This window comes from Diaporthe batatas, assembly GCF_019321695.1.
Source record: "Diaporthe batatas strain CRI 302-4 chromosome Unknown Contig00001, whole genome shotgun sequence".
NCBI classification, from domain to species: domain Eukaryota; kingdom Fungi; phylum Ascomycota; class Sordariomycetes; order Diaporthales; family Diaporthaceae; genus Diaporthe; species Diaporthe batatas.
The window spans coordinates 2,314,970-2,336,320 of record NW_025408548.1 but is presented as its reverse complement, the minus strand read 5'-3'; the positions used below and the strand labels follow the sequence as shown (position 1 = coordinate 2,336,320).

General features: G+C 45.1%; 2 protein-coding genes across 2 annotated transcripts; both read right to left on the bottom strand.

The window, feature by feature from the left end:
* Positions 1–116: 116 nt before the first annotated feature.
* On the bottom strand, positions 117–3,933 carry KVR01_000701 (uncharacterized protein). The gene is made up of 2 exons (XM_044789687.1): positions 1,998–3,933; positions 117–1,849 (listed from the first exon to the last, which is right to left on the bottom strand). Exons 1-2 carry the CDS (start codon positions 2,071–2,073, stop codon positions 618–620), a joined length of 1,308 nt encoding a protein of 435 aa, XP_044650650.1. The 5' UTR covers positions 2,074–3,933; the 3' UTR covers positions 117–617.
* A 1,430-nt stretch (positions 3,934–5,363) lies between these two features.
* On the bottom strand, positions 5,364–5,678 carry KVR01_000847 (uncharacterized protein; the record flags this gene model as incomplete). Its single annotated transcript, XM_044792930.1, has 2 exons — positions 5,364–5,438; positions 5,553–5,678. 2 exons carry the CDS (start codon positions 5,676–5,678, stop codon positions 5,364–5,366), a joined length of 201 nt encoding a protein of 66 aa, XP_044650796.1.
* Between the last annotated feature and the right edge of the window lie 15,673 nt (positions 5,679–21,351).

The following is a 21,351-nucleotide window of genomic DNA, read 5'->3' as shown; positions in this document are numbered from 1 at the left end:
TCGCCAACAGACGTGCAGGATTGCTTGCCCGTTGCTCAAGACTTATGCAGGTACAGGGTAGACGTGCATGCAGGCGGGCGGGCAGGCGGCACGGCGGGAAGAGAGATATCAACATGTACTTTGAAATTTTACTTTATTTTTTGCAACTGTCTGATCAAATCGACAGGGCTCAGATCTATCTACAGCCAACCAAGCCATCTATATGCAGGATGTCAAATCTCTATACATCTCGGGTCATATCGCTCGCGCATTTGCTTCCCGCTTGGCTTGTTGGTCCGTAACCAACCTCTCTTGCTGGCATCGCCACTGGGTTTGATGCACTACAGGCCTGCGCATCAAAACATCCACAATTCACTAATCCGGGCGCGGTTGCTGCAGCGTCGACGCAGTGGCCATCCGCGTGCGTGTGAGGAAGCTCATCCAAGGCCGATCGTGTGCGCATCATGTTTGCTGTTCTTTGGAAATGTCCCCTTTGCTCCCAACAAGCGCACCGATGCGTGTCACTAAGCCCCATGAACGCAGTACCCAAACGCCAATCCAACCATGTAGGGCCTTCAGTCGGTCGTGTTCAGCGAACACAGTTTGTTCGCTCGAGTCCGTGACTAGCCCGCACCGTCTTATTGTACTTCCCAGAAGTTGGGCCCGTTCACTTCTGAACCATCGTTGACGGCCGTCATCCCACTGTAGTCGGGGGCATCGGGTATCCAGAATATCGGGTCATTCTCGAATCCGGCAACGCCAGAGGCAGTGATGGCGGCCAGTGCGGGATCGTCCGAAACAAGCGCCGCTGCGGAGGCGGCGAACTTGCTCCCGTCCTTCGCCAGCTTGCTGAATTCGTCAAAGTCGGTGTTGCCTATTTCCATGGCGCCGAGCAAGCCCTCCTGGTCCGTCCCGAGGCTGAATCCTGTGCTCGATGTGTTGGTGCGGGTGAAGGATCCAATGGGGTCAAATTCGTCGCGGATGAAATCGTCAACCTCGGACACCTCGCCCGAGGTCAGCGTAGGGGGCTGTTCAAATCCAGCAAAGCTCTGGGCCTGGCTGTAGCTGGACGGTGCGAAGGTGCCCAAGTCCTTGCTAGCAAAGTCAAGGCCAATGTGGCTCCAGTCGACGTCAGGCTGGCTCAGCCCAGCGCTGAACATTGGCTGCTGCTGCTCGTCCATGTTGCTAAAGAAGTCGTAATTGTCGGGCATGAAAGAACCCGAGGCCCAGCCATTGACGTTTGACAGATCCAGGGGAGGGAGCTGGGGGTTGGAGTGAGGGACCGACGAGACAGCAGTCAACAAGGGTGAAGCTGTTTCGGAGTTGGACATGCAATGGTCCTGCGCCTGTGGGATGCTGGCGCTGCTGCTTGCTAACGAGTCATTGGCGAGGTCCTCCATGGAACAGTTGCCACCGCTGCCACTGCTCTGCGCCGAGTGCGCTCGGGTGAGCTGGTAGGGACCAGACTTCTGGGACGCCTTGGTGTGCTTGTAGGTCGGCTTGTGGTGACCGTTCTCATCGAAGGTCAACATCCCGTCTGAGGTCTGGGTGCTGGCTCTGGACCGGCGATTCCGGACCAGCTTGGTCGCCTTGGCGTTTGCGCCGGAGCTGAGCTCCTGTTCTGAATCGGACTCGGGTACTGTGTCGAGCTGGTTCTGCTCCTTCTTGTGCGAGCAGGTGCAGCGACCACCGTGGTTGCAACAGCAGCTCTCCCTGTGACCATCAACGGTCGCCTGCAAATGCACACATTTGCTGGTTTTCTCGCCGCAGTCACACTTGACGTGGGCTGATTTGGAGCGGCGCATGTTGCGACAGTGCGAGCACTGGGACACTGGCCGTCCCTTCTTGTTGATGTGCTGCAGGGGTCGATCTGGAAACCTAATGTTAGCGGCCCGTTCCCATGGAAGATTGGCACAACCTGCGCATGTTGCACTGCAACGCGACGCTCGCTCGCTCGACGTCGCGGCGAGCAATCGTAGGCCGGGGATTTGCGCGGGTATTGCGCGGACGTTGCTCACCCGCATGCTGGCAATTGCTGACCCTGTGGCCACGCACACAGGACTCGCAGGCCCACTTCTCGCCGTCTATTATCATTTCGATGATGTTCTCTGTTGATGTGTTGTCTTTTAAAACTGTTGTGCGATCGGCCGTCCTGGGGTTGGATACCGATGAGGCTCTGCAGGTAGCGTGGTTGCAGATGCTGTCAAATGGTGGGGTTCGGATGACACCTGCAGCAGCCCACGAGCAGGTGACTGACAATCTGGCCCGCCAAGGTCTGAAAGTCCAAGTTGATGTCGAAGGGTGCACGTGCTGGACGCGCGGGTGTGAAGAGGATTTGGAAAAAAGAAAAGTCTGGTATCGTGTCTAAAGAAACATTCGACTGGGGTATCTGGCAAAGTGGCTTTTTGTGATCCTGACCGGAAAACTCCAAATTGATGCAAACGCCGGGAAAGAAGGACAACAGCAGGGTTGAGTGGAGATTGGTCTAAATGGAGCGCGTGTGTCTGTCTGTCTCGTCTGGCTCAGACTGGTGCGAGTTGCAGGCGGAGGATGTTGTTCAACTCGGGTAGGACGACGGGGATATGGAGGCTCACAAGCGCGGTGTGAGATGTGTGAGATGCATCGGATAGCCGGTTGGTGAGCTGATCGAAGAGGTGATGAGTGAGGTTCGAAGCTGGATCGCCTGTCGCGCCTGGGAAAGGCCAGGTAATGACGATGGGGGGCCGCGGGTCCTCCTTTCGGCTACCTAGGTAGCCAAGACAGGTGGGTGCGATATGATGCGATGGTGCGCAGAGTCTAGGCGCAAGGCAGATCAGATCAGGCTTGTGCCAGGGCGTGGGTGTGTATTTTTATAACACAAGCAGGCTGGACTGGACTGCTCTTGCTGCTGTTGCTCGGGTGGTCAAGAGTCAGTGCGCCGCGCGGTGTGGTCGGTCACTTGGCAGTGTGAAGATCAAATTCCCTTTAGCCGAGAAGCGCGGTGGCTGCGTGGTTGGGAGAAGCCGGACCGTGGATGTGAGGCTTGGCCGGCTCGAGTCGGTCGAGAGAGCTGGCTGTACGACGGGGGAGGGATAGGTAGGTAGGGAGGTAGGTTTGGGGAGATATATACAAGTGTGTGTGTGTGTGTGTGTGTGTATGTATGTAGGGTGGAGTGTCTGTAAGAGGTGTGTATGCGTCGTATATATAGACGGTACAAACACACTAGCACACGGGACTGTATATAAATATAAAAGGGTGAGTTTGATGCACGTCTCTCGGGGCAGAGGACGGCCGGCGATGCACAAGGCCCGGAGAGTCGGGAGTCGGGGTTGAGAAGTCGAGAGGATTGCAAAGTCCTCTGACGTTGACCCAACGTCAACCGACGAAAAGGTTACAAGGAGCTTGTAAAGTTGGACAAGGCTGATGAGGGTGGCGGAGGTGGGAAAAGGACAGGAAACAAAGGAGGGCGCGAGATGGAAGGAGGCGATGTCGAGGGCGAGGAAGGACCGTTTTATTGTTCAACGGGCGGCGGCAGGTGGGACTGGAGTAGGAGCCGGGGCTGGCTGGGAAGGGTGGTGGGAGCAACGAGACTTGGGGACTTGGAGAGGAGGGGTGGGTGTGTGTGTGTATGTGTGCGTGCGTGCTTGCCTGCTTGCTGGGTGCAGGTGCAGGTGCAGGCTGGGGACTGGAGACTGGGACTGGGGCCTGGGACTGGGGCCTGGGAATGCTCGCTCTCAGGTTCCTCGCCCCCCCTAGCAGGATAGCAGAGGACGGGGTGCGAGAGGGTGCGCGTGCGTGTGAGAGTGTGTGTCAAGGAATTGGCAGGTGCAAAAGGCAATGCAAATGGAAATGCAAATGGAAATGCAAATGGGAATGGAACCAGCACCATGATCGGAGTGGGTGGGTTGGGGTGGGTGCCAAGGGTGTGTGGGCGTGGGCGTGGGTGTGGGCGTGGGTGTGGGCGTGGGCGAACACACGGGCGTGGGACTTGGGACCTGGGACCTTGACTTGGGGGTGTGTGCCTCCTGGGTCTTGGGTCGCGGCAGAGGGGGAAACCTCGACTCGACCCGGCTCGACTTTTTCGGCTTCCTGGCCCAGGTTCGGATCCAGGGCCAGGGCAGGTTTGCTGTGGGTGGGCAGGTGCCGGTGTACAATCGAGATACCACAGTACCCTGGAGATCCCGCTGGCGGCCAGTCCTGCCAGGCCCAGCACGCTTGTCTCGTCTTGTCTTGCCTGGTCTAGGCTAGGTGCGGTCATCCGTGTCGAGGTACCTAGGTACTCCGTGCTGTGGCTACTATAGCTGCTGTTTGTGTCGTGGTCGTCTGGTCTTCTTGGTCTTCTGGGGCCCTGGCAGGCTCCATTATTACATCTCCATCCATCCATCCATCCGTACGTACAACAATCGGCCATACTGTCCTGAGTCCTGACTGAATGACTGACTGACGGACTGTCTGTATCCATCCAGTCCAGCTATCCCAGGCCACTCACCAGTCAGTCAATCAAGTCAGTCCTGCCTGCGCCCCGACGCGATGGCTGCAAGTGGGATAGCCGCCGGGTGCCGAGAGCACAACAGAGTTCGAGCCAAGGGCCATGCTAGTCGGCTCCGTCATTCTCATTGCCTGTTCTAGGCGAAAGACGGGGCGGGAAATCCTCGACGAGCTGCCCGAGCTGCCAGCCCTGCCCGGGTGTGTGTGTGTGTGTGTGTGTGGCTTGTCCGTCCACTCGTCACTTGCGGTTACGACTGCAACTCCTCCAGCTGCGACTTGCGACGGCTGCGACTGCTGAACCGCTTGCCGCTACCGCCACAGTACCCGCGCCGTTGGGTGTGGGACCAGCAGCCAGGCCTGCAGGCCTTGTACGGCTCAAATTTGGGGGTTCCCATTATTTGCAGGGTTCTTCCTCTTGATCCAGTCTTGTCTTGGGATGGCTTGGGGCTGCCCATGGGATAGGATGCACCCGTGCAGAGTTACACGTTTGGCCAGGTCCAGGGTCGCATCGTCACAGCTTCGCAGGCCCTGCTTTGCACAGTGGCAGAGTGGCCGCCTGTACCCCATGCTCTGTCTGGGCTGCTGGCCTGTGCTGGCCGGCCTCTGCCTGTGGTCTGCTGGCCCGCCGTTCCTCACGCGGCTCGCTGTGTCTCTCGCTCTTGGTCTGTCCCCAAAACCAAACCAGGCCAATCCAGCAAAAACTGAATACGCGATGGGATTACTCTACTCCTCCAGCCTAGCCAGTCCCGATTGCAGCGCCCATCAAGACCGCATCTAGCCTAGGTCTCTTCTCGCTTTGGGTCCCTTGGGTCCCTGGGGTCCTTTTCCTACTGTGTCGCAGCAGACCCTCTTGACACGCCCAGTGTCGTCAACACCGACACAAAAAAACACCATTCTTTGAATAGCTCACTCTGACTTCAGGTTGCATTCCCGAACCGCTCTTCGCACGTCCGCACGGGGTCACTTAGTGTCACCTGCCAAGTGCTTACTGTCTCGAAACAAAATGCAATCCACCACATCCAAGATCCAGCCCGTCCATGTCTTCCGCCTTTTGACTCAGATCGCAGTTAATCTTGTGGTCTTTTGACGACATCTATCCGCGACACTGACCAGAGCTCCTGGGCCCTGCCATCCCGCGTCTCGGTCGCTGGACCTAGCTCCACCCCAGCGAAGGATACCCTGGCGTCCTCGCCTTGTCTCCTGCGGCGGACTGCAGCTTCTTCTTCCGGCATGGTACTCCGTACGCCGCAGCGCCCGCGTCTGCATCCATCCAGTGGCTCATTGGCCTGCTTGTACTGTGTGTGCTGCCTGCTGCGTCCTGCGTGCTGTGCGCCTGTGTGCGTTTTGACAGCATTGCACTCGGGCCATCTTGCGGCGCTGCTTGAATGAGTAGTGTGTTATGAACTTCCATGGCTTAGTCCACGAACATGTTACAATGGACGCTCCATCATGACCCGCCGGCCACGAGTCTACAAAGTACTTACCGTGCCTGTTGGGTCGTGCTATCTTATTACCTAGGTACACAGTACGACGGGCATGTCCTACCCGCACATCCGACCATGGCCCCGTCTGACAACAATAGCAACAATACCGGCCATGCTCAGTCTGGAGCAGCTAAGATCAGCGATATGCGGTTCACCAGCTGTCCTGCATGGTGCTAGTCAACGCAATCTTCACCAAGCATTTCCGTCAGGGCTCCATGCTAGCCCTTGCAGCTCCAGGAGGATCCCGCTAATAACCACTACGACCTCAACCCAGACCGCTCTTATCTGGCCGGTACATGCTCAATCCGTCTCCCAGCAAGACGGGGACGCTGGACACTTGGGAGACGGGGACTCATGAACCGATAATTTGTCAAGTCAACACGACGAAATACTCATGCTAGAGGCAATCTCCCGCCAAGATTGCAGTGACGATCAGAAATATCACAGCAATCACGGAAATCAAGCACTCCACACCAGCCCCAGATTCTCTATGGCCCGTGGAATAATTATAGCATCTCGCAAGATAACCAATGCCTGGCGGTACACATCAGAACCGCCCTCCAAATATCCGAGGCGTGTGCACTATGCGCCTGCCAGCTGATGTTTATTAGCCAAGCTTTGCCCTCTCGGTCAGACATCTGGAATGGTCTCGTCGTGTAAGATGCCAATATACAGCTCGGATCAGTCTTCCGGAGATCTCAACCTGGCGAAATAAGCCTCCTCGAGTCGAGACATAGATTGCTCCCGTTGGGAGCCAAGAACCGCTATTAATGTACCAACCCCCCGTTGCCACACAGGCACAGTATTCCCTTGCCCAGAGGCCGGCATGAAACACAGCCGCCGGTTGTGGACGACTCATACGCAAGCCCGCGCTCGACGATGTGATGCTGTTCACCCCCGAACCTTTCACCGAGACATATGCTCTCAAGGGACACGTACAAGCACCTTGGCGCCGAGGACAATCACCTCTTGATACTCCGGCAGTCTGTGAAGCGTATCTGGCCTTTCTAATTTTACCGGGCAACATGTTTCGTTTCGAACCCCCGAAATTGAGGAACCAGGGCGTCACGACAATATTGGCGTCTGATATTGCAGACGTTTGCGTGTACGGGACGAGGCGGCCTACGTTTGTCCCTTGGCTCGGCAAACTTGGCGGCGGCTGAGGCCGTCGACAAAGTTTCAACGCTCGGGGACATGCAAGATCATTTGTGACGTTGGCCTGTCGACCTGCAACTCTTGGAGCGAGACAAGATGCATCCGGCATCGAGGCAAGGCATACAGTACGTACCTCAAGCGCTGGGAGGTTGACAATTATGGCTGAGCACGCCGCTTTGGAATGCAAGCGAGGCTCCTGCGTCAGCTTCATGATTTGGAAGGGCCCAGGTGCACCTCTCGGGGTCCGATGCGGTGCACCGGGTGAAACCTCGTGGCCTGTATGTGCACCATAGCAAAGATCCTTGACAGGAGCTCGGAGGTCTCCATCTGACAAGTCATCAATCATCATCATCATCATCTCGAAGACGACGACGGGCTGTATTCGAATGTATCAAAGGTGACGACGGGTGGGAACAATGCTCAGCAACTGATTCGGTTCATGGGATTATTTCGGGCCAATCGCCGGCCCCCTGGCACCGTCAACACATACCCAATCAGTAAAGCACGGATTGGTCTCCACACCTCGCGACGATGAGCAATGACCGCCCGGGCCCCATAGGTTGGCGGCACAGGTCTGGGATGCCTGCCCTGGACAAAGGGCCGAAAGCCAACTGTCACGGAACAGCCCTGCTGGCGCCGTCGGCCGGGATCAGACAGACTCCACCCGCAGCGAAGTTCGGTCGCCAGCACCAGAAACTTGGCCCAGCACCAGCTGTGCGCCATTGGCGAAGTTGTAAAATTTTGCAAGTGCCCACACACCCTGCACCCGAACAAGATTTTGTCGATCGCCACCGACGTTGTTCCCATCTGCAGGCGGCTGCTGATGGGCGGCTGCAGGACGCGGCAGGAAGGAAGCAGCTGCGTGGACGGAGCACGAAGCAAAAGAAAGCCCCGATGTCGAGAAATCGGAGCCTGGTAACAGCAGGTGCATGTGGGCTGCTGAGTTGTGTTTTGCCCCAAAATGTGCCCCCCAAAGGTACGTACCTTCGGCCGGAGGTGGGAAGCTCTGGGCCCTATTTCGCAACGGGACCGAGAGAGAGAGCACTGCAGCTTCCGTCATCTCGGCTGCTACAGCACGGCACTGCTCAGTGTCCCATTTTCGCCCGGGGCTGGGTGCCCTGCCTGTAGCATCAACTTCCATCAACACCACATTCTGGAACATGTTTGACAGAACTTGGGCGTCAAAAAGGCACATTCTCCATTACAGATGGTCAATTGACGTCGGCATTGAGTCCCAAACTCCATTTTCCCCAGATTCTCTCCGCAAAACACCCTTGCAATGCAGCCCGATTTCCCCAGAGCGCTCCCGAATCTTTCCGATCGCCTGGACACCACCCCTGGACGAACCACTCCCGCAAGGGCCGGGCGAGGTGGTTTGAGCATCCCTGCAGTCAGACTACCGTCCTGTCACACCCGAACTGCCCAACGTCTCCTGCAAGGGATGGTCTTTTTGTCTTTTTCACAGTTACAAGATGGCCCCCAATATTCTTAATCTGACGCGCGGACAGCTCGGCCACGGCTGTCACAGGGGGAAGAAGCATGTGCCTGTCCTCGAGTGCTGTGTGACGATGCTCCAGCAGGATCGCACATGCAGCTGGAGGATGGTGCCCTGTGGAACAAGTCCTCCCGCGGAACCCAAGCTCCCGCCGTGGTCAGCGTGGTACAATGCAAGCTATCCCCATGCGCTTCGCTGCTGCTGCGCTCCTCGCACTACTGCGCTTACAGCACTTGGGGTTGCTCACACGCGCCTCGCAAGGCCCGTCGTCGTTCATTTCAGCCAATGGCTCCCACGGCCACCGACTACCTCAACGCTATAAGCCGGATACTAGACCCCCGATCTTTTGAGCCTCCTTCTGATCGCCCAACCATTCCTTCACGCGGCGTTCCTGGATTTCCCCAGGATTGCGTCCTTTTGTTCCTCTTAGTCCCGGGGTAGCACATTCTCTGCCGCCCGGATGTTTGTGCGAGGCGGAAGCGTGTTCGATCCTTCGGGGTAGATCTTCACCTGGTAGTGCCTTTGGGTTGCAGAATGGAGGCCTTCACCCTAGCCGCAATGCTGTGGTGCTTGATCTGCTCCGCCTGCCATCTCTTTGCTGGCAGGTGTGCAAATGCATGGATCAGTTAGGGCCACGAGACGTTGCCGCGGCATGCGTGTTGTCCAATCTCAGTTGGGCGAACGGCCCAATGGCTCTCTATCCACCTTGGGACATCACAGCTGTTCTCCCTCTACATACCGATGCGATTGCCCCTTGTCCAGCGAGCCACTGCGTGGTTTGGCCTCGAGAACATGCTGCCCAGCGGTTCCAGTCAGGGTCCATGTATTACCATTGCGCCACGGTGCGAGACTATTGATAGTCCGTCCCAAAAGTTACCGGTCGGTAAGTGGTCCGACTGAAGCAACCGTGGCCTGCATTCTTTGATGTCTCTTCCTCTGTGTAGCTGCTTGGCCCTTAAAATCGATCTATCAACACGCCCTCGTCTAAACAGCGAGATGATGTCAACTGGTAAGCAACTCCAAGCGATGACTGACCCGTTGGTTGGGGCAATCGGTGCCGTACGCCGAGCCGGCGCCGGCTAAAGCGAACTAATTCAACAGGTTCGGGACCAGGCCTCGCTCTTCCTCCTGTCTGTCCTCGGGCGTTTCGAGTCGAGATCCGCGTATCTCTGATGGAGCGCTGTTGCTTTAATGATCAACAATTTAGGAGATCCCCGGGTATTGAGCGCCATATCTTTGATCATCTACAATTTTGCTGCAACATATACATTCGACGCGTCCGCGCTTACTGTCCCGAGACACGCCACCAACACTTACTTGCTAGATGTGACGTCGGCATGCTCGTGCCGTTGAACCACGCTGACGTTTTGCCTCTCACGCATGCAAAATGTATATCAGAACCCGGAGCACGAGCATCAACACCCAGAGCCCCGATTCGACTGGGAGGCAAGTTTGTCGGCTTCGTCGGACGTGGCAGCGTTCAAGGAGTTGGGGATCTTCCCTGGTGTTCTGCGCTTGTATGAAACGATGTCGTTGTCCGCTGCCCGTTGCCGCTACTCCGAGAACCGCGTGGCGGTATGCCGCGCTGGTCAGCTTGGCCATGCTCTCGAACTCGAACAACACCTGTCTTCCGAAGGACAGGTCTATCACAGCAGGATTGACCGCTTCGTGGTTAGCCTGAACACAGACCTTGGCCAGGCAGACGGGAGGGCTAATGCTTAGCACCTGTGTCAAAGTCACGTTGCCGGTGCCCCCAGATCGCTTCCATCTAGACCGAAGTGGCGTTCTTCGCGATGCCGACTGTCCGGACCCCAATGTTGCTGGCGACGTGGGTTCCATGGCCAAAGGTATTGCCAAGGGCCATATACTTCACTCACAAATCCAGCGGTCTCTATGTGCTCCGTCTGGCCCCCAGTATCAATCATCGTGGCAAACTGCACACGGCCGGTTGTACTGGGACCAGAGCCATAGAAGTACTCAACGCTACCATTGTTAGGCTCCCTGGGCGTTATAACCTAACGAGTGATATGGATTAGCCTCTTCGGCGAAGTCGTTTTGGATGAACTCAAGTCTAAACTTTTAGTCCGGCTCGACCAGGTCAGCCTTCTTGGAGAGGTGTTGCAAGTGTATTGGCGACAAGATGAATTCTCCAGACCCAACTCACATATGGGCTGCCTTGACACCCTCTGCGTGTCGGCGAGTGGGATTAAGAGACGGAGTTACAATTTCAGAGCTTTCACTTCGTTCTTCAACAAACAATCTATCAACAGCATGTGTACACATCGGCAGAGTACACCCATGTCGGCCGACACTGCGAGCACTTATCTTTACCATTATCCGTCACCCCGGGCCATCGTAAAATATACGAGATGACATAGATTCACAAAAATAAGGGGACCAGGCGCTACCTGCGACATTGTGGACTGATGGCACCAAAAAAAAAAAAGAAACATTGAGATAGGCACGTCGTAACATGGCCGACCATGGCTGAAACGCTGATGTTCAACGCGGGCAATGGCCTTGCGCCGATCCGTTAAGCGGCACGGTGCCGAGCGACGCGGTGCCGATCGTGTTACGCGCGCCAGTACGATTTGTTGCCGAGGCGCAGGAAGCCGACGGACAGCCTTGGTAAAGCACTGCGTACCAGAGCGCTTTGCCGATGCGGTCCCTGAGAACTGGACGAACTCAACTTTGCAGGGCCTTATTACAGCGTATTGTTGTCACCGGCGCGTATGGCTGCAAGGGACTAGTTCCTTTTCTTCCTGCCAACGCAAGAGGCTCGTGACGCTGACAACAGTCTGAAGCGGCATGTCCGGCAACCTTCTGGTCTTCCACCAATGCACAACAGAGAAAGCACGACGGGAGAGACGAGAGTTCACGGCTGAGGGCATATCCTTGGACCATCAAACGATGGCCTGGCGGGAGCAGACACTGCCCATTTCGCGGCAGCCACGGAGAAATCGAGCCGCAGGGACAACAAAGTTGTGGGCCACGCAGGATTCTCATGGGGTTTCCCGTTGCGTCCTGGCGTCGGCCTCGATCGGATAAGTCCTGGGCCATCTATGAGCAGGGAGAATGAGACCCATGTCAAATTTACCGTGGGTTGTTTCGTATTGCCCAGCCCAGCCCAGGCGCCGGTTAAGCAAGTCTTGGGTCACTCTTTGTATACGAGGGGTAGTCTCCATTGATTTCCAGCGAAGCGATAGCCAAGACAGAGCACACAATGGCGGGGCGCAAGTGGCCAAAACAGAAACCATAGCATCCTCGCTAGGATGTAGTCGCCCATTGCTCCGGGCGCCCGGCTCTAGAGGTCATGACGGAACACGACCGTGTTGGTTCCTGTTCTCCGGACGAGCTATGTGGTGGTGGTGAGGGCAGCGGCAGATCCGGCCCGCCAGTTTGGGATCTGCTGGTGCGTGACCGTGTGTTTTATTGCTTGCGCAGGTGTAAGACGACTGGGACAGGTGGGATCAGCCAACCACCAAGTGCGAGGCTCGCTGTTGCGCAAGAGTCCCCAATGCGACGGGCCCCAACTTCCTGGCCCTCACACCCTCCCCGAACCATCGCTTCCATCCGGTCTTCTAGAAGCCTGCCCTGCTTGTCACACCTACCCCAAGACGACCTCGTGCAGGCTCGGCTCTCTGTCTTGTCTCGTCCGTCTGTCTGACTGTTGTCTCTCTTGATCCTGCGCCGGCTGCCCCTCCTGCCCTCTGCGCCGCATTCCTGCGTGCAGCGGGGCTACGCAGGCCATGCAGGTGATATGCATGCGGGTTGCCAGTGACGCAGGTGATACCCTCTTTGGCTCTCCTGAATAACCGCGAATATCCCGCATCGCTACAGGAAACTATGGCCAGCCTTGGGCCAGCCTATCGCGGGCGCCGCAAGTCGCATCATGCAGAGGACTGGTCTCTTCGCCCCCGGGGGCACGAGAGAGCAGCGGAGGGGGCGAGGGGCCGTGGTCCTGCTCGTGTCACACCACTCCAACCAGCGAGGTGTTCATCCTAATGCTCGAAGGATCATAACCTCTGTCTGTCTGCGTTGTAGGCAGGGGTGCCTATACAGTATGTGCGTTGTATTTTTCAGCCCGCGCATGGCGACTTCTCCCTGCCGCTGCTTCTCCTGTCGCTGCTGCTGCTGCTGCTTCTGCTGCATGGCAGGAAGGCTGGTCTGGTGGGGAAGCTGGTGGCATGCATCGTGGGCGATCTGTGCCCCGCGGGTGGCTGGCAGGGCGAACCAGGTCCATCGCAAGCGTGCAGGCGTGGTGGATGGATGGACATGATGGATGGATGAGGATAGGCCAATGGAGGGGGCGTGTAAGGCTCACCCCACCACCCTCATCGCCTGCCCTCGGTTATCGCGCATCACCGAGGGGTGTCAGGCTGTCAGGCTGTTGTGGTTGTCAGACTGTGAGGCATGGGAGACATGCAAGCCTGCCCTTGCCTTCTGGTCAAGATCTGGATTGGGTAGGTGGCTTGCTGAGCTGCTGCTCTGGCGTGTGCTACTTTCCCACGCCCGCCCACGGAGAACCCCGCTATGACATAGGGCCCCTCGGGAAGGCCCTGCTGCTGCTCTCATTGCTGTGCCACCTGCAGGCTTTTTGGGAGCTTGGGCCACCTCGGAGCTTTTCCCTGCAGCCGCTGTCGAAATTTTCTTTCCTGCCACTTGGACACTTGCACACACCAACACACACACACACACACACATCTTTTATCTCTTCTGTCCCAGAACATCCCACTCTCTCCCCTCCCCCCACGAGCACGCCGACTGGACCTCATCCACGTCCCGCCACCGCCAACGCCTCTTTCCGCACTGGCGCGCATGCTGCAGAAGCTCGAGTTGAGCTTTTCCGTAGCTTTGGAGGCTGTCAGTTCCTAGCTCCTCGGCGAGCACACTCTGCCCAGGCATGGTCTGGACTACCTGCTAAGCCACGGGCATGTCCGTCACCGAAGGCGGGCAAAGGGAAGGATTTGGCTAGACAATCATCCGGGTCCAAGCAGGCACGCCTTCCATTCATGCACTTGGATCGTTCGAGTCCCAGCATACCTCCTACGTGCACCCAGGCCGGCCCAGAAACTCGTGGTGCCACACCTGGCCCTGCTAGGGATCTGCTCTAGGGTGCACTTGTGGTGTGCGACGGAGGCTGCTTGTCTGCGCCATCCTGCTGCAGTGTGCCTCGTGCGGCGAGCCTGAGGTGGTATTTTCTGCCTATGTGGCCACGCTCTCTCATCATGCAGTCGTTCAAATTGGGGCTGCTCGCCGGACCACAAGTCGCTTCCAGGATCTCCCATGGTGGTCCATCCGGGAGCGTCCATTCTCCGCTGTTGGGCGAGGCTTCCAACCCGCCAGAGTCTTCATGAGCGAGGTTCCACCCCCACAAGACTGCAAGTGCCGTCATCCGTCTGGATATGCGATGGGACCTCGCTAGTCTGCTGAAGATGGTGCACAAGCAGCAAATGCTCCGCCAGGCGGAGTCATGACTCTGCAACGCACTGCCAAGAGGTAAGCAAGCACCTGCCAGATATCACGTGTTCTACGCGTGTATCGACGTCCGCTGTCCCATCTCTCCGTTGGCGTGGACGTTTTCGCACTGGCATAGATGAACATAAGACCCGTTGCTGGGCGCCCGGTTTTAAGAGGTCGTCTTGACTCTCCTTGAAACTCCTGGGAATCAGCTGTGGCCACATTTCCCCCCTCTCTACCCCTCTGGGTATCTCCTTTCTATCTGCCCCGAGTTCCTTCGGGGTCGCGGCCGCGCTTGACCGGTCGTCAGACGTCAGACGACCAGCCGGTAGCACCTCAAATCTAAGGTAGCAAAATATCAAGCTTTTCGATCAGGAGTCACATCGTGCTACACAAGATCATGACTTAGGTCTAATTCTCGCTGAAGGGGTCAATAGGCCACAAGATATATCACAGCATATTAGCTGCATATCCCACGTTTTAGAGCCAAGAGCTCCCCGGCTCGAGCTCTGCTGAACAGCCTGTAACGATCGTGCTGTCCAATCATCATCTAGTAGGGTGGTGCCCAAACAGTCAGCGCACTGCAGGTGCTAGGCTGATGGGAGGGCAGCCAACTGGAGGAGCACTAGTCTGCCCGCATCGACTATTCACTACTAGGGGCGTCGTGCTGGTTCCCCCCGCCCTGACCGACCCTGTAAACGTTTTGGCTTGCCTCCCCAGGAGAAGCAAGTATGCCTCCGAGGGCCGGGGGAGTCTTGCGGCGCTACTGCGGCTTGTGGGGGTGCATCGGCACTTTGGAGCTGCTAAGCAACTAAGTAGCTGCGGCTGGCTTGGAGTTGTTGCTTTTCGATTTCAGTGTCTGTCTTGGAGCCAGCCTGGAACTTCTCTAGTGTGGTAGTATCCATTCATAATCTTGCTTTTTCCGATATCAAAGCCGCCATAGCCCAACTTGTGTGGGAAAACCCTGACGTCTGTGTGCTGAAGCATGTTGACGCCCAAGCCCAATCAGCTTGTCCCGAGGTCTCCTGGGCTGAAGCCTCAGGCAGCACGTGTGGGCGATGGCTTCAATTATGCTGTGCGAGGCTGTCACAAAATTTAAAACCGAACGAAAAGCCGATCGCGGCGGGCGTCCCAACATCACGGACGCGCGGCGGTGGGGGGCTTTCAATGGGCAGCCGTGGGATGATTATACGCACGCCGCCTGCCTCGACGTTGCACCGGAGATGAAAGAATCGACAAGTGCCCCTTGTAAATGTAACGACGGCACCGATGAGCGCCGTCCCTGCAGGCCGACTGCCTGCCTCAAAGGCCACCGGTCGTCATGTGTCGGGGTGCCCGTTTATAGGGCGGGCAACTATATGCCCTGGGCTGCAACCTCGCCAGCACTCACACACCCACCCGCCCATCCAGGATGCCACCCAGCGTGCCGCCATATCCAAGCTGCCGGGTTTAATCAAATGACTGCGACTGACTGACTGACTGACTAACCACCTGCGTCCGCGTCCGCGAGCTGGGGCAAGCCGTTTTTGCCCGGCGGCAGTGGTGGGAGCCGGCCGGCGCCTACACCACGGCAAGAAGCAGCGTTGCATTCGGGCTTTTGAGTTTGTGTGGTATTGATTATCTGCGAGATGGGGGTGCGCGATGGATCGGATGTTTTGTTTTCTTTAGCTGCCGCCTGAAGCCCCGTTGCAAAGCATGAACTAGGTGGAAAGCTAATTCGATGCCCCGGTGGTTAGCCGTGGCATAGTTATGGTTTGCTGGCTCGAGTCTCTATGGTGGTGGGTCATTTATTGCTTTGCTGAACTGTACAGCCTGGACCCTATTGTCTGCCTATTACCTGTCTCGAAGTACCGGTTTCTGAACAAGCTGGGTCCGGCCAATCCTTGGGCTATGCTCTCGATGGACAGGGCGTTTTAAAAGTTGGTGTATGGATTATCGCGACACACAACTTGGTCTCCCTGTGAAGTCCCTTTTTTGAATTATTCTGTAGTTATATACTCGCACGCCGCTGTAGGCGGTCTCTTTATATAAAAGGAGCCGCTCAAGAGAACCAACATTAAATGATATACAATGCCGGGAACAGTAGATTGCGGTCGACCAAACAGAGATAAACCCACAAAAGAGAAACGTGACATTGAAATACATATGGTTCTCGGGCTAGAAAGCTTACCTTGGTAGCTGTGCAGCTCCATGTTTTTCTATCGAGTGCTCCAGGACGTTGTGTTCAAGGTGGAAAGATCGTTGCTCAAGCGATGCTGGGTGAGGCGACTTTGGACCTGAATCCAGCATTCAAATGAAGGATGGCCAGCGTGCCGTTTTACCAAATGCACAGTAAAGAAGGCTCGAGAGGCTTATGGTGAGGTAAACATCGGTTTTGTACATATCATTCTTTTTCTTCATTTACAGAATAATATTTGCTTAATGGTGATTTTTCAGTGTAAATCAGTAACTCAGTTGCGAGACTATTGTGACGCTTGGTATCACCAGGCACATCGCATTGCCCTCCCATGGCCAGCTCTGAGACACTGATGGACTCAAGGACATCGTCGTTCTCGGCGAATCAACTATACAAGTCGAGTAGAATTGGAACGCTTCAGACCTGCAACCTGGCTGAGAAGATTAGCGATCTCATCATTGAAAAGCGGCACTCATTACCGCTAATGAATTATTTAAGTAAATAATAGTTTATTAATTAATGTTAGGGAGAAGTTTATAATCTCTTTTAATATTTAAAAAGAGTAGATATAAGTATTAATTAGTTTAGTTAGTTAGATTTAATTATACTTTTTAATATACTTTTTATTTATTAATAATATTATTATTATAAAAAATATTTAAAATATATAAATAATATAATATTTTAATTATTAAATTAATAAACTTATTATTAAACTCCTTTTATTATTTTATTAATATTTATTAATATTAAATTTTAAATTTATTAAAATTAAATTAATAAACTTAATAAATAATAAAACTTAATAATATAAACTTTAAAAATACTTTTATATAAATATTTACAAAATTTTTATAAAATAAAATATATTTAATATTATAAATATTTTAATATTCTTTTAAATAAAATAATAATAAATAATTATATATTTTAAATAAATAGTAATTTTAATATTTTAAATAAAATTTAATATAAATTAATTATTAATATAAAATATAAATAAATATTTAATATATAAAATCTTTAAATTTTATAATATTTAAATTATTTAATATAATAAAAGATATAAATAAATAAATTATATATTCAATTTTATAAATTAATTTAATAATTATTAATTAATACTTTAATAATTATATAATAAATAATTTATTAAAAGTTATATTTAATTTTTAAATATTTTAAAATTATTTAAATTTATATTATAAAAGTATTATTAAATATATTAAGTTTTATTAATATAATTTTATAAAATAAAATGTTTAATAGTTTAAAATTTATTTAATATAATAAAAGATATTTTTATTAATTATAAAATATTATTTTATTAATTTAGTATTTAATATTAATATAATAATTATTAAAAATAAAATTAATTTTTATATTTATTATTAAAAATTTATTAAATTAATAAAGAATTAATATATTATAAAGTTAATAAAAATATTATTATTATTTTTATTTTAAAAATAAGTTTAAATTTATTAAAATATAGTAATTATTATTATTAGGTATATTAAATTATTAAAGTATATATTTAGTATAATTTTATTAAAAATAAAGATTTTAATTTTAATTTAATAAATTTTAAAGTTAAAAATATTAATAAAAGCTTATATTAATATATTTAAATTTATTTAAAAGAATTATTTTAAATTTAATAATATTATTAAAATAATTAATAATTAAAATATTATTAATATAAATAGTAATAATAATATTATTATTTAAAAGATATATAAATTAAGAGTAATTTAAATATAAAATTTAATAAATTTATTATATAGTTTATTAAATTATTTTTATTTTAATTATTTTAAATTATATAAAGTTTAAAAGACTTTAAATATAATATTTTTAAATAATATTTAATATTTAAATAATAAATATATATAAATATTATATTTTAAATATTTATAAAATAAATTATTTTAATATTAAATTATTAAAAATTTATTTTAATTATTAAAATAATTTAAATAATAATTTTAATATTTTATATTAAATAATTAAATTATAAATATTATTATAATTAATTTTATAAATTTATATAAAACTTTAAATAATTAAATAAACTTTATAATAAATAAAGTTTTTAATATTATATTTTTATATATATTTATTAAAAGTTAATAATATATTAAATATAATAAATAGAAACTTTTATTTAAGTTTTATAGTTTTAATAAAATATAATTCTTTTTTATAATAATAAATTAATTTAGTTTTTATAAACTATTTATAATTTATATATAGTTTTATAAAATATTATTATTTTAAATAATTAAGAATATAATAATAAAAATAAGTAATTTATAGTTAATATTAATTAATATTAATAGATATATAATAAATTTAATAATTATAATAGTTAAATTATTTAAATTATTATTATTAAAGTTAATATTTATTAATATTAATTAATATTAAATTAAAAGAGTTAAAATTTATATTAATTAATATTAAGTTAATTTTATATATTAAATATTAGTTTTACTTTTATAAAAGTTATAAATATTAACCTTTAAAATTAATATTTAAAAAGTATTTAATAATTAATTTAAATAATATTATAAGTAATTATAAAGATAGTAATAAAATAAATTTATAATTAATTAAAGAAATTATTTTATTAATTTAATAATTATTTTAATTAAGTTTTTAATTAATTATATAATTATAAATTAATATTTTTATTATATAAAGTTATTTATAATAATAATAATAACTTTATAAAGTAATATATATAAATATAAAATTAATTTTATTTATTTTAAATTAAATAAAATATATTTTTAATTTAATTTATTAACTTTATTTTTAATTTATAAACTTTTATAAAAATATAGATATAATAAGGATAAAGATAAAGTTAAAAGTATTTAATATTAAGTTTTTTTATATAATATTTTAAAAATATAATTTAATATAATAATATTAAATATAATTTATAATTATAAAAATAAATTAAATATATAATATATTTAAATTAAAATATAAAGAATATTTTATTATAAATTATAATATTAATATTAATAATAATTATTTATATATATTATTTAAATATTTTATTTAATTTATAATAATATAGTAAAGATTTTAATAAATAATTTCTTATTAATAAAATAAATTAATTATAATTTTATTAATATATTTACTTTTATTATTAAAAATAAATATTTTAATTTTATATTAAATTATATTTTTATTATTAATAGAAAGTTTTAATAATTATAAAATATAATTTTCTTTTAATAAAAAGATTTAATAATATTTTAAAAGTTATTAATAAATAATATAAAGTATTAAAACCTTTTAATAATTTTATTAAGAAGTATTTTAAGAAATTTAAATAAATAATTTTAAATAATATTTATAATTTTATTTTAATAATAATTTTAAATATTATTAAATAGATTTTATAAACTTATAAAGTTTATAATTAAATACTTTTAGTTTTATTAAAATAATATTAATATTAATATATAATTATTAAATAAAAGTTTTATTAATATTATTATATTTAAATACTTTATAAAATTTTTATATAATAAAAAAGTTTTAATATTTTTATTATTAATAATTTAAATTTTAAAATTTCCTTTATAAAATTTTATTTATATTATCTTTAATTTATTATTTTTAATTATAAAAATATTAATTTTTAAATATTTAAATAAAATTAATTTTTAAATATTTAAATAAAATTAATTTTAAACTATAATTTAATTAAATAAATAAATATTTTTAATTCTTAACTATAAAGTATATTAATAAAGGTATTTTTAATAATTAATTTATTAAAAGTTATAAAAATATTTATAATATTAATATCTTTTATAATAAAATAAGTTTTATTAATAATAATAATTATTCTATTATATAATTAAAATAAGCTAAAATTTTTATATATTTTATTATATATTTTAAAGTATTTAAATTAAAGATTTATAATATTTTATTAATATTTTAAATAATAATAAAAGTTTTATTATATATATTAAAATATTAATATAAAATATTATATTTTTATTATTATTATTAAAGATTTCTACTATATTATTTTTATTTAATTAATAATAGTTTATTTTTTCCTTTTTATTTTTCCTTATGTTTTATTAACTTATTATAATTTATATATAAATAATTAATAAAAGTAAAGTTATAAAAATAATATTATATATATTTTTATTAAATTTCTTTAATAAAAGTTAATATTAAATAATATAAACTTTTAAACTTTTAATATTAGTTAATACTAACTTTTTAAAAATTAAAATATAATAAGTCTTTAATTACTTAATTTTTAAATAAATAATAATATTTAATATTTTAAATTTAATATTAAAAACTTTAAAATTTTATAATTATTAAGATTATTAATAATATTATTTATTTTATTAAATAATATTATAAAGAAAAAGAACTTTTAATTTTATTATTTTTAAATAAAGATTTTATAAATTTTATTATAAATTAATTAAATATTAAAATTTTAATAAAAACTTTATTTAAAGTTAATAAAATAAATTAAAGTATTTTTATAAATTAAAACTATTTTTATAGTATAAATTAATTAATTAATAAAAAAATAAATAATTAAATTTTTAATATTTTAATTAAAATAATTTTTAAAGTTTTTAAGTTAATAAAAGCTTTTATATAATATAATATATATTATTAAATTAAAATAAATAATATTAAAAATATAATAAAAGTTTAATTATTTTATTTTTATTATTTTTAAAAACTTTATTAATAATAAATTTAATTTTTATATTAATAATAATATTATTAAAATTAATAAAGTAAAAGTTTAGTTTTAAGTAATTTATTAATTAAAATATTTTTAAATTAAATTTAAATAATAATAATAAATTAAATTTAAAATTAAAATTAAGTATTTTAAATAATAATTAAATTAATTTAAATAATTTTAAGTTAATATTAATTAATATAAAAATAAAAATAAAAATAATAAATTATTATAAGTTATATAAATATATAATATTTATTAAAAAATATAAATAATATTAATAATTTAACTTTATAATAATTATATTTTAATAATTTTTAAATATAAAAAAATTTAATATTAATAAATATTAATAAAAATAAGTAAATAAAAATATATT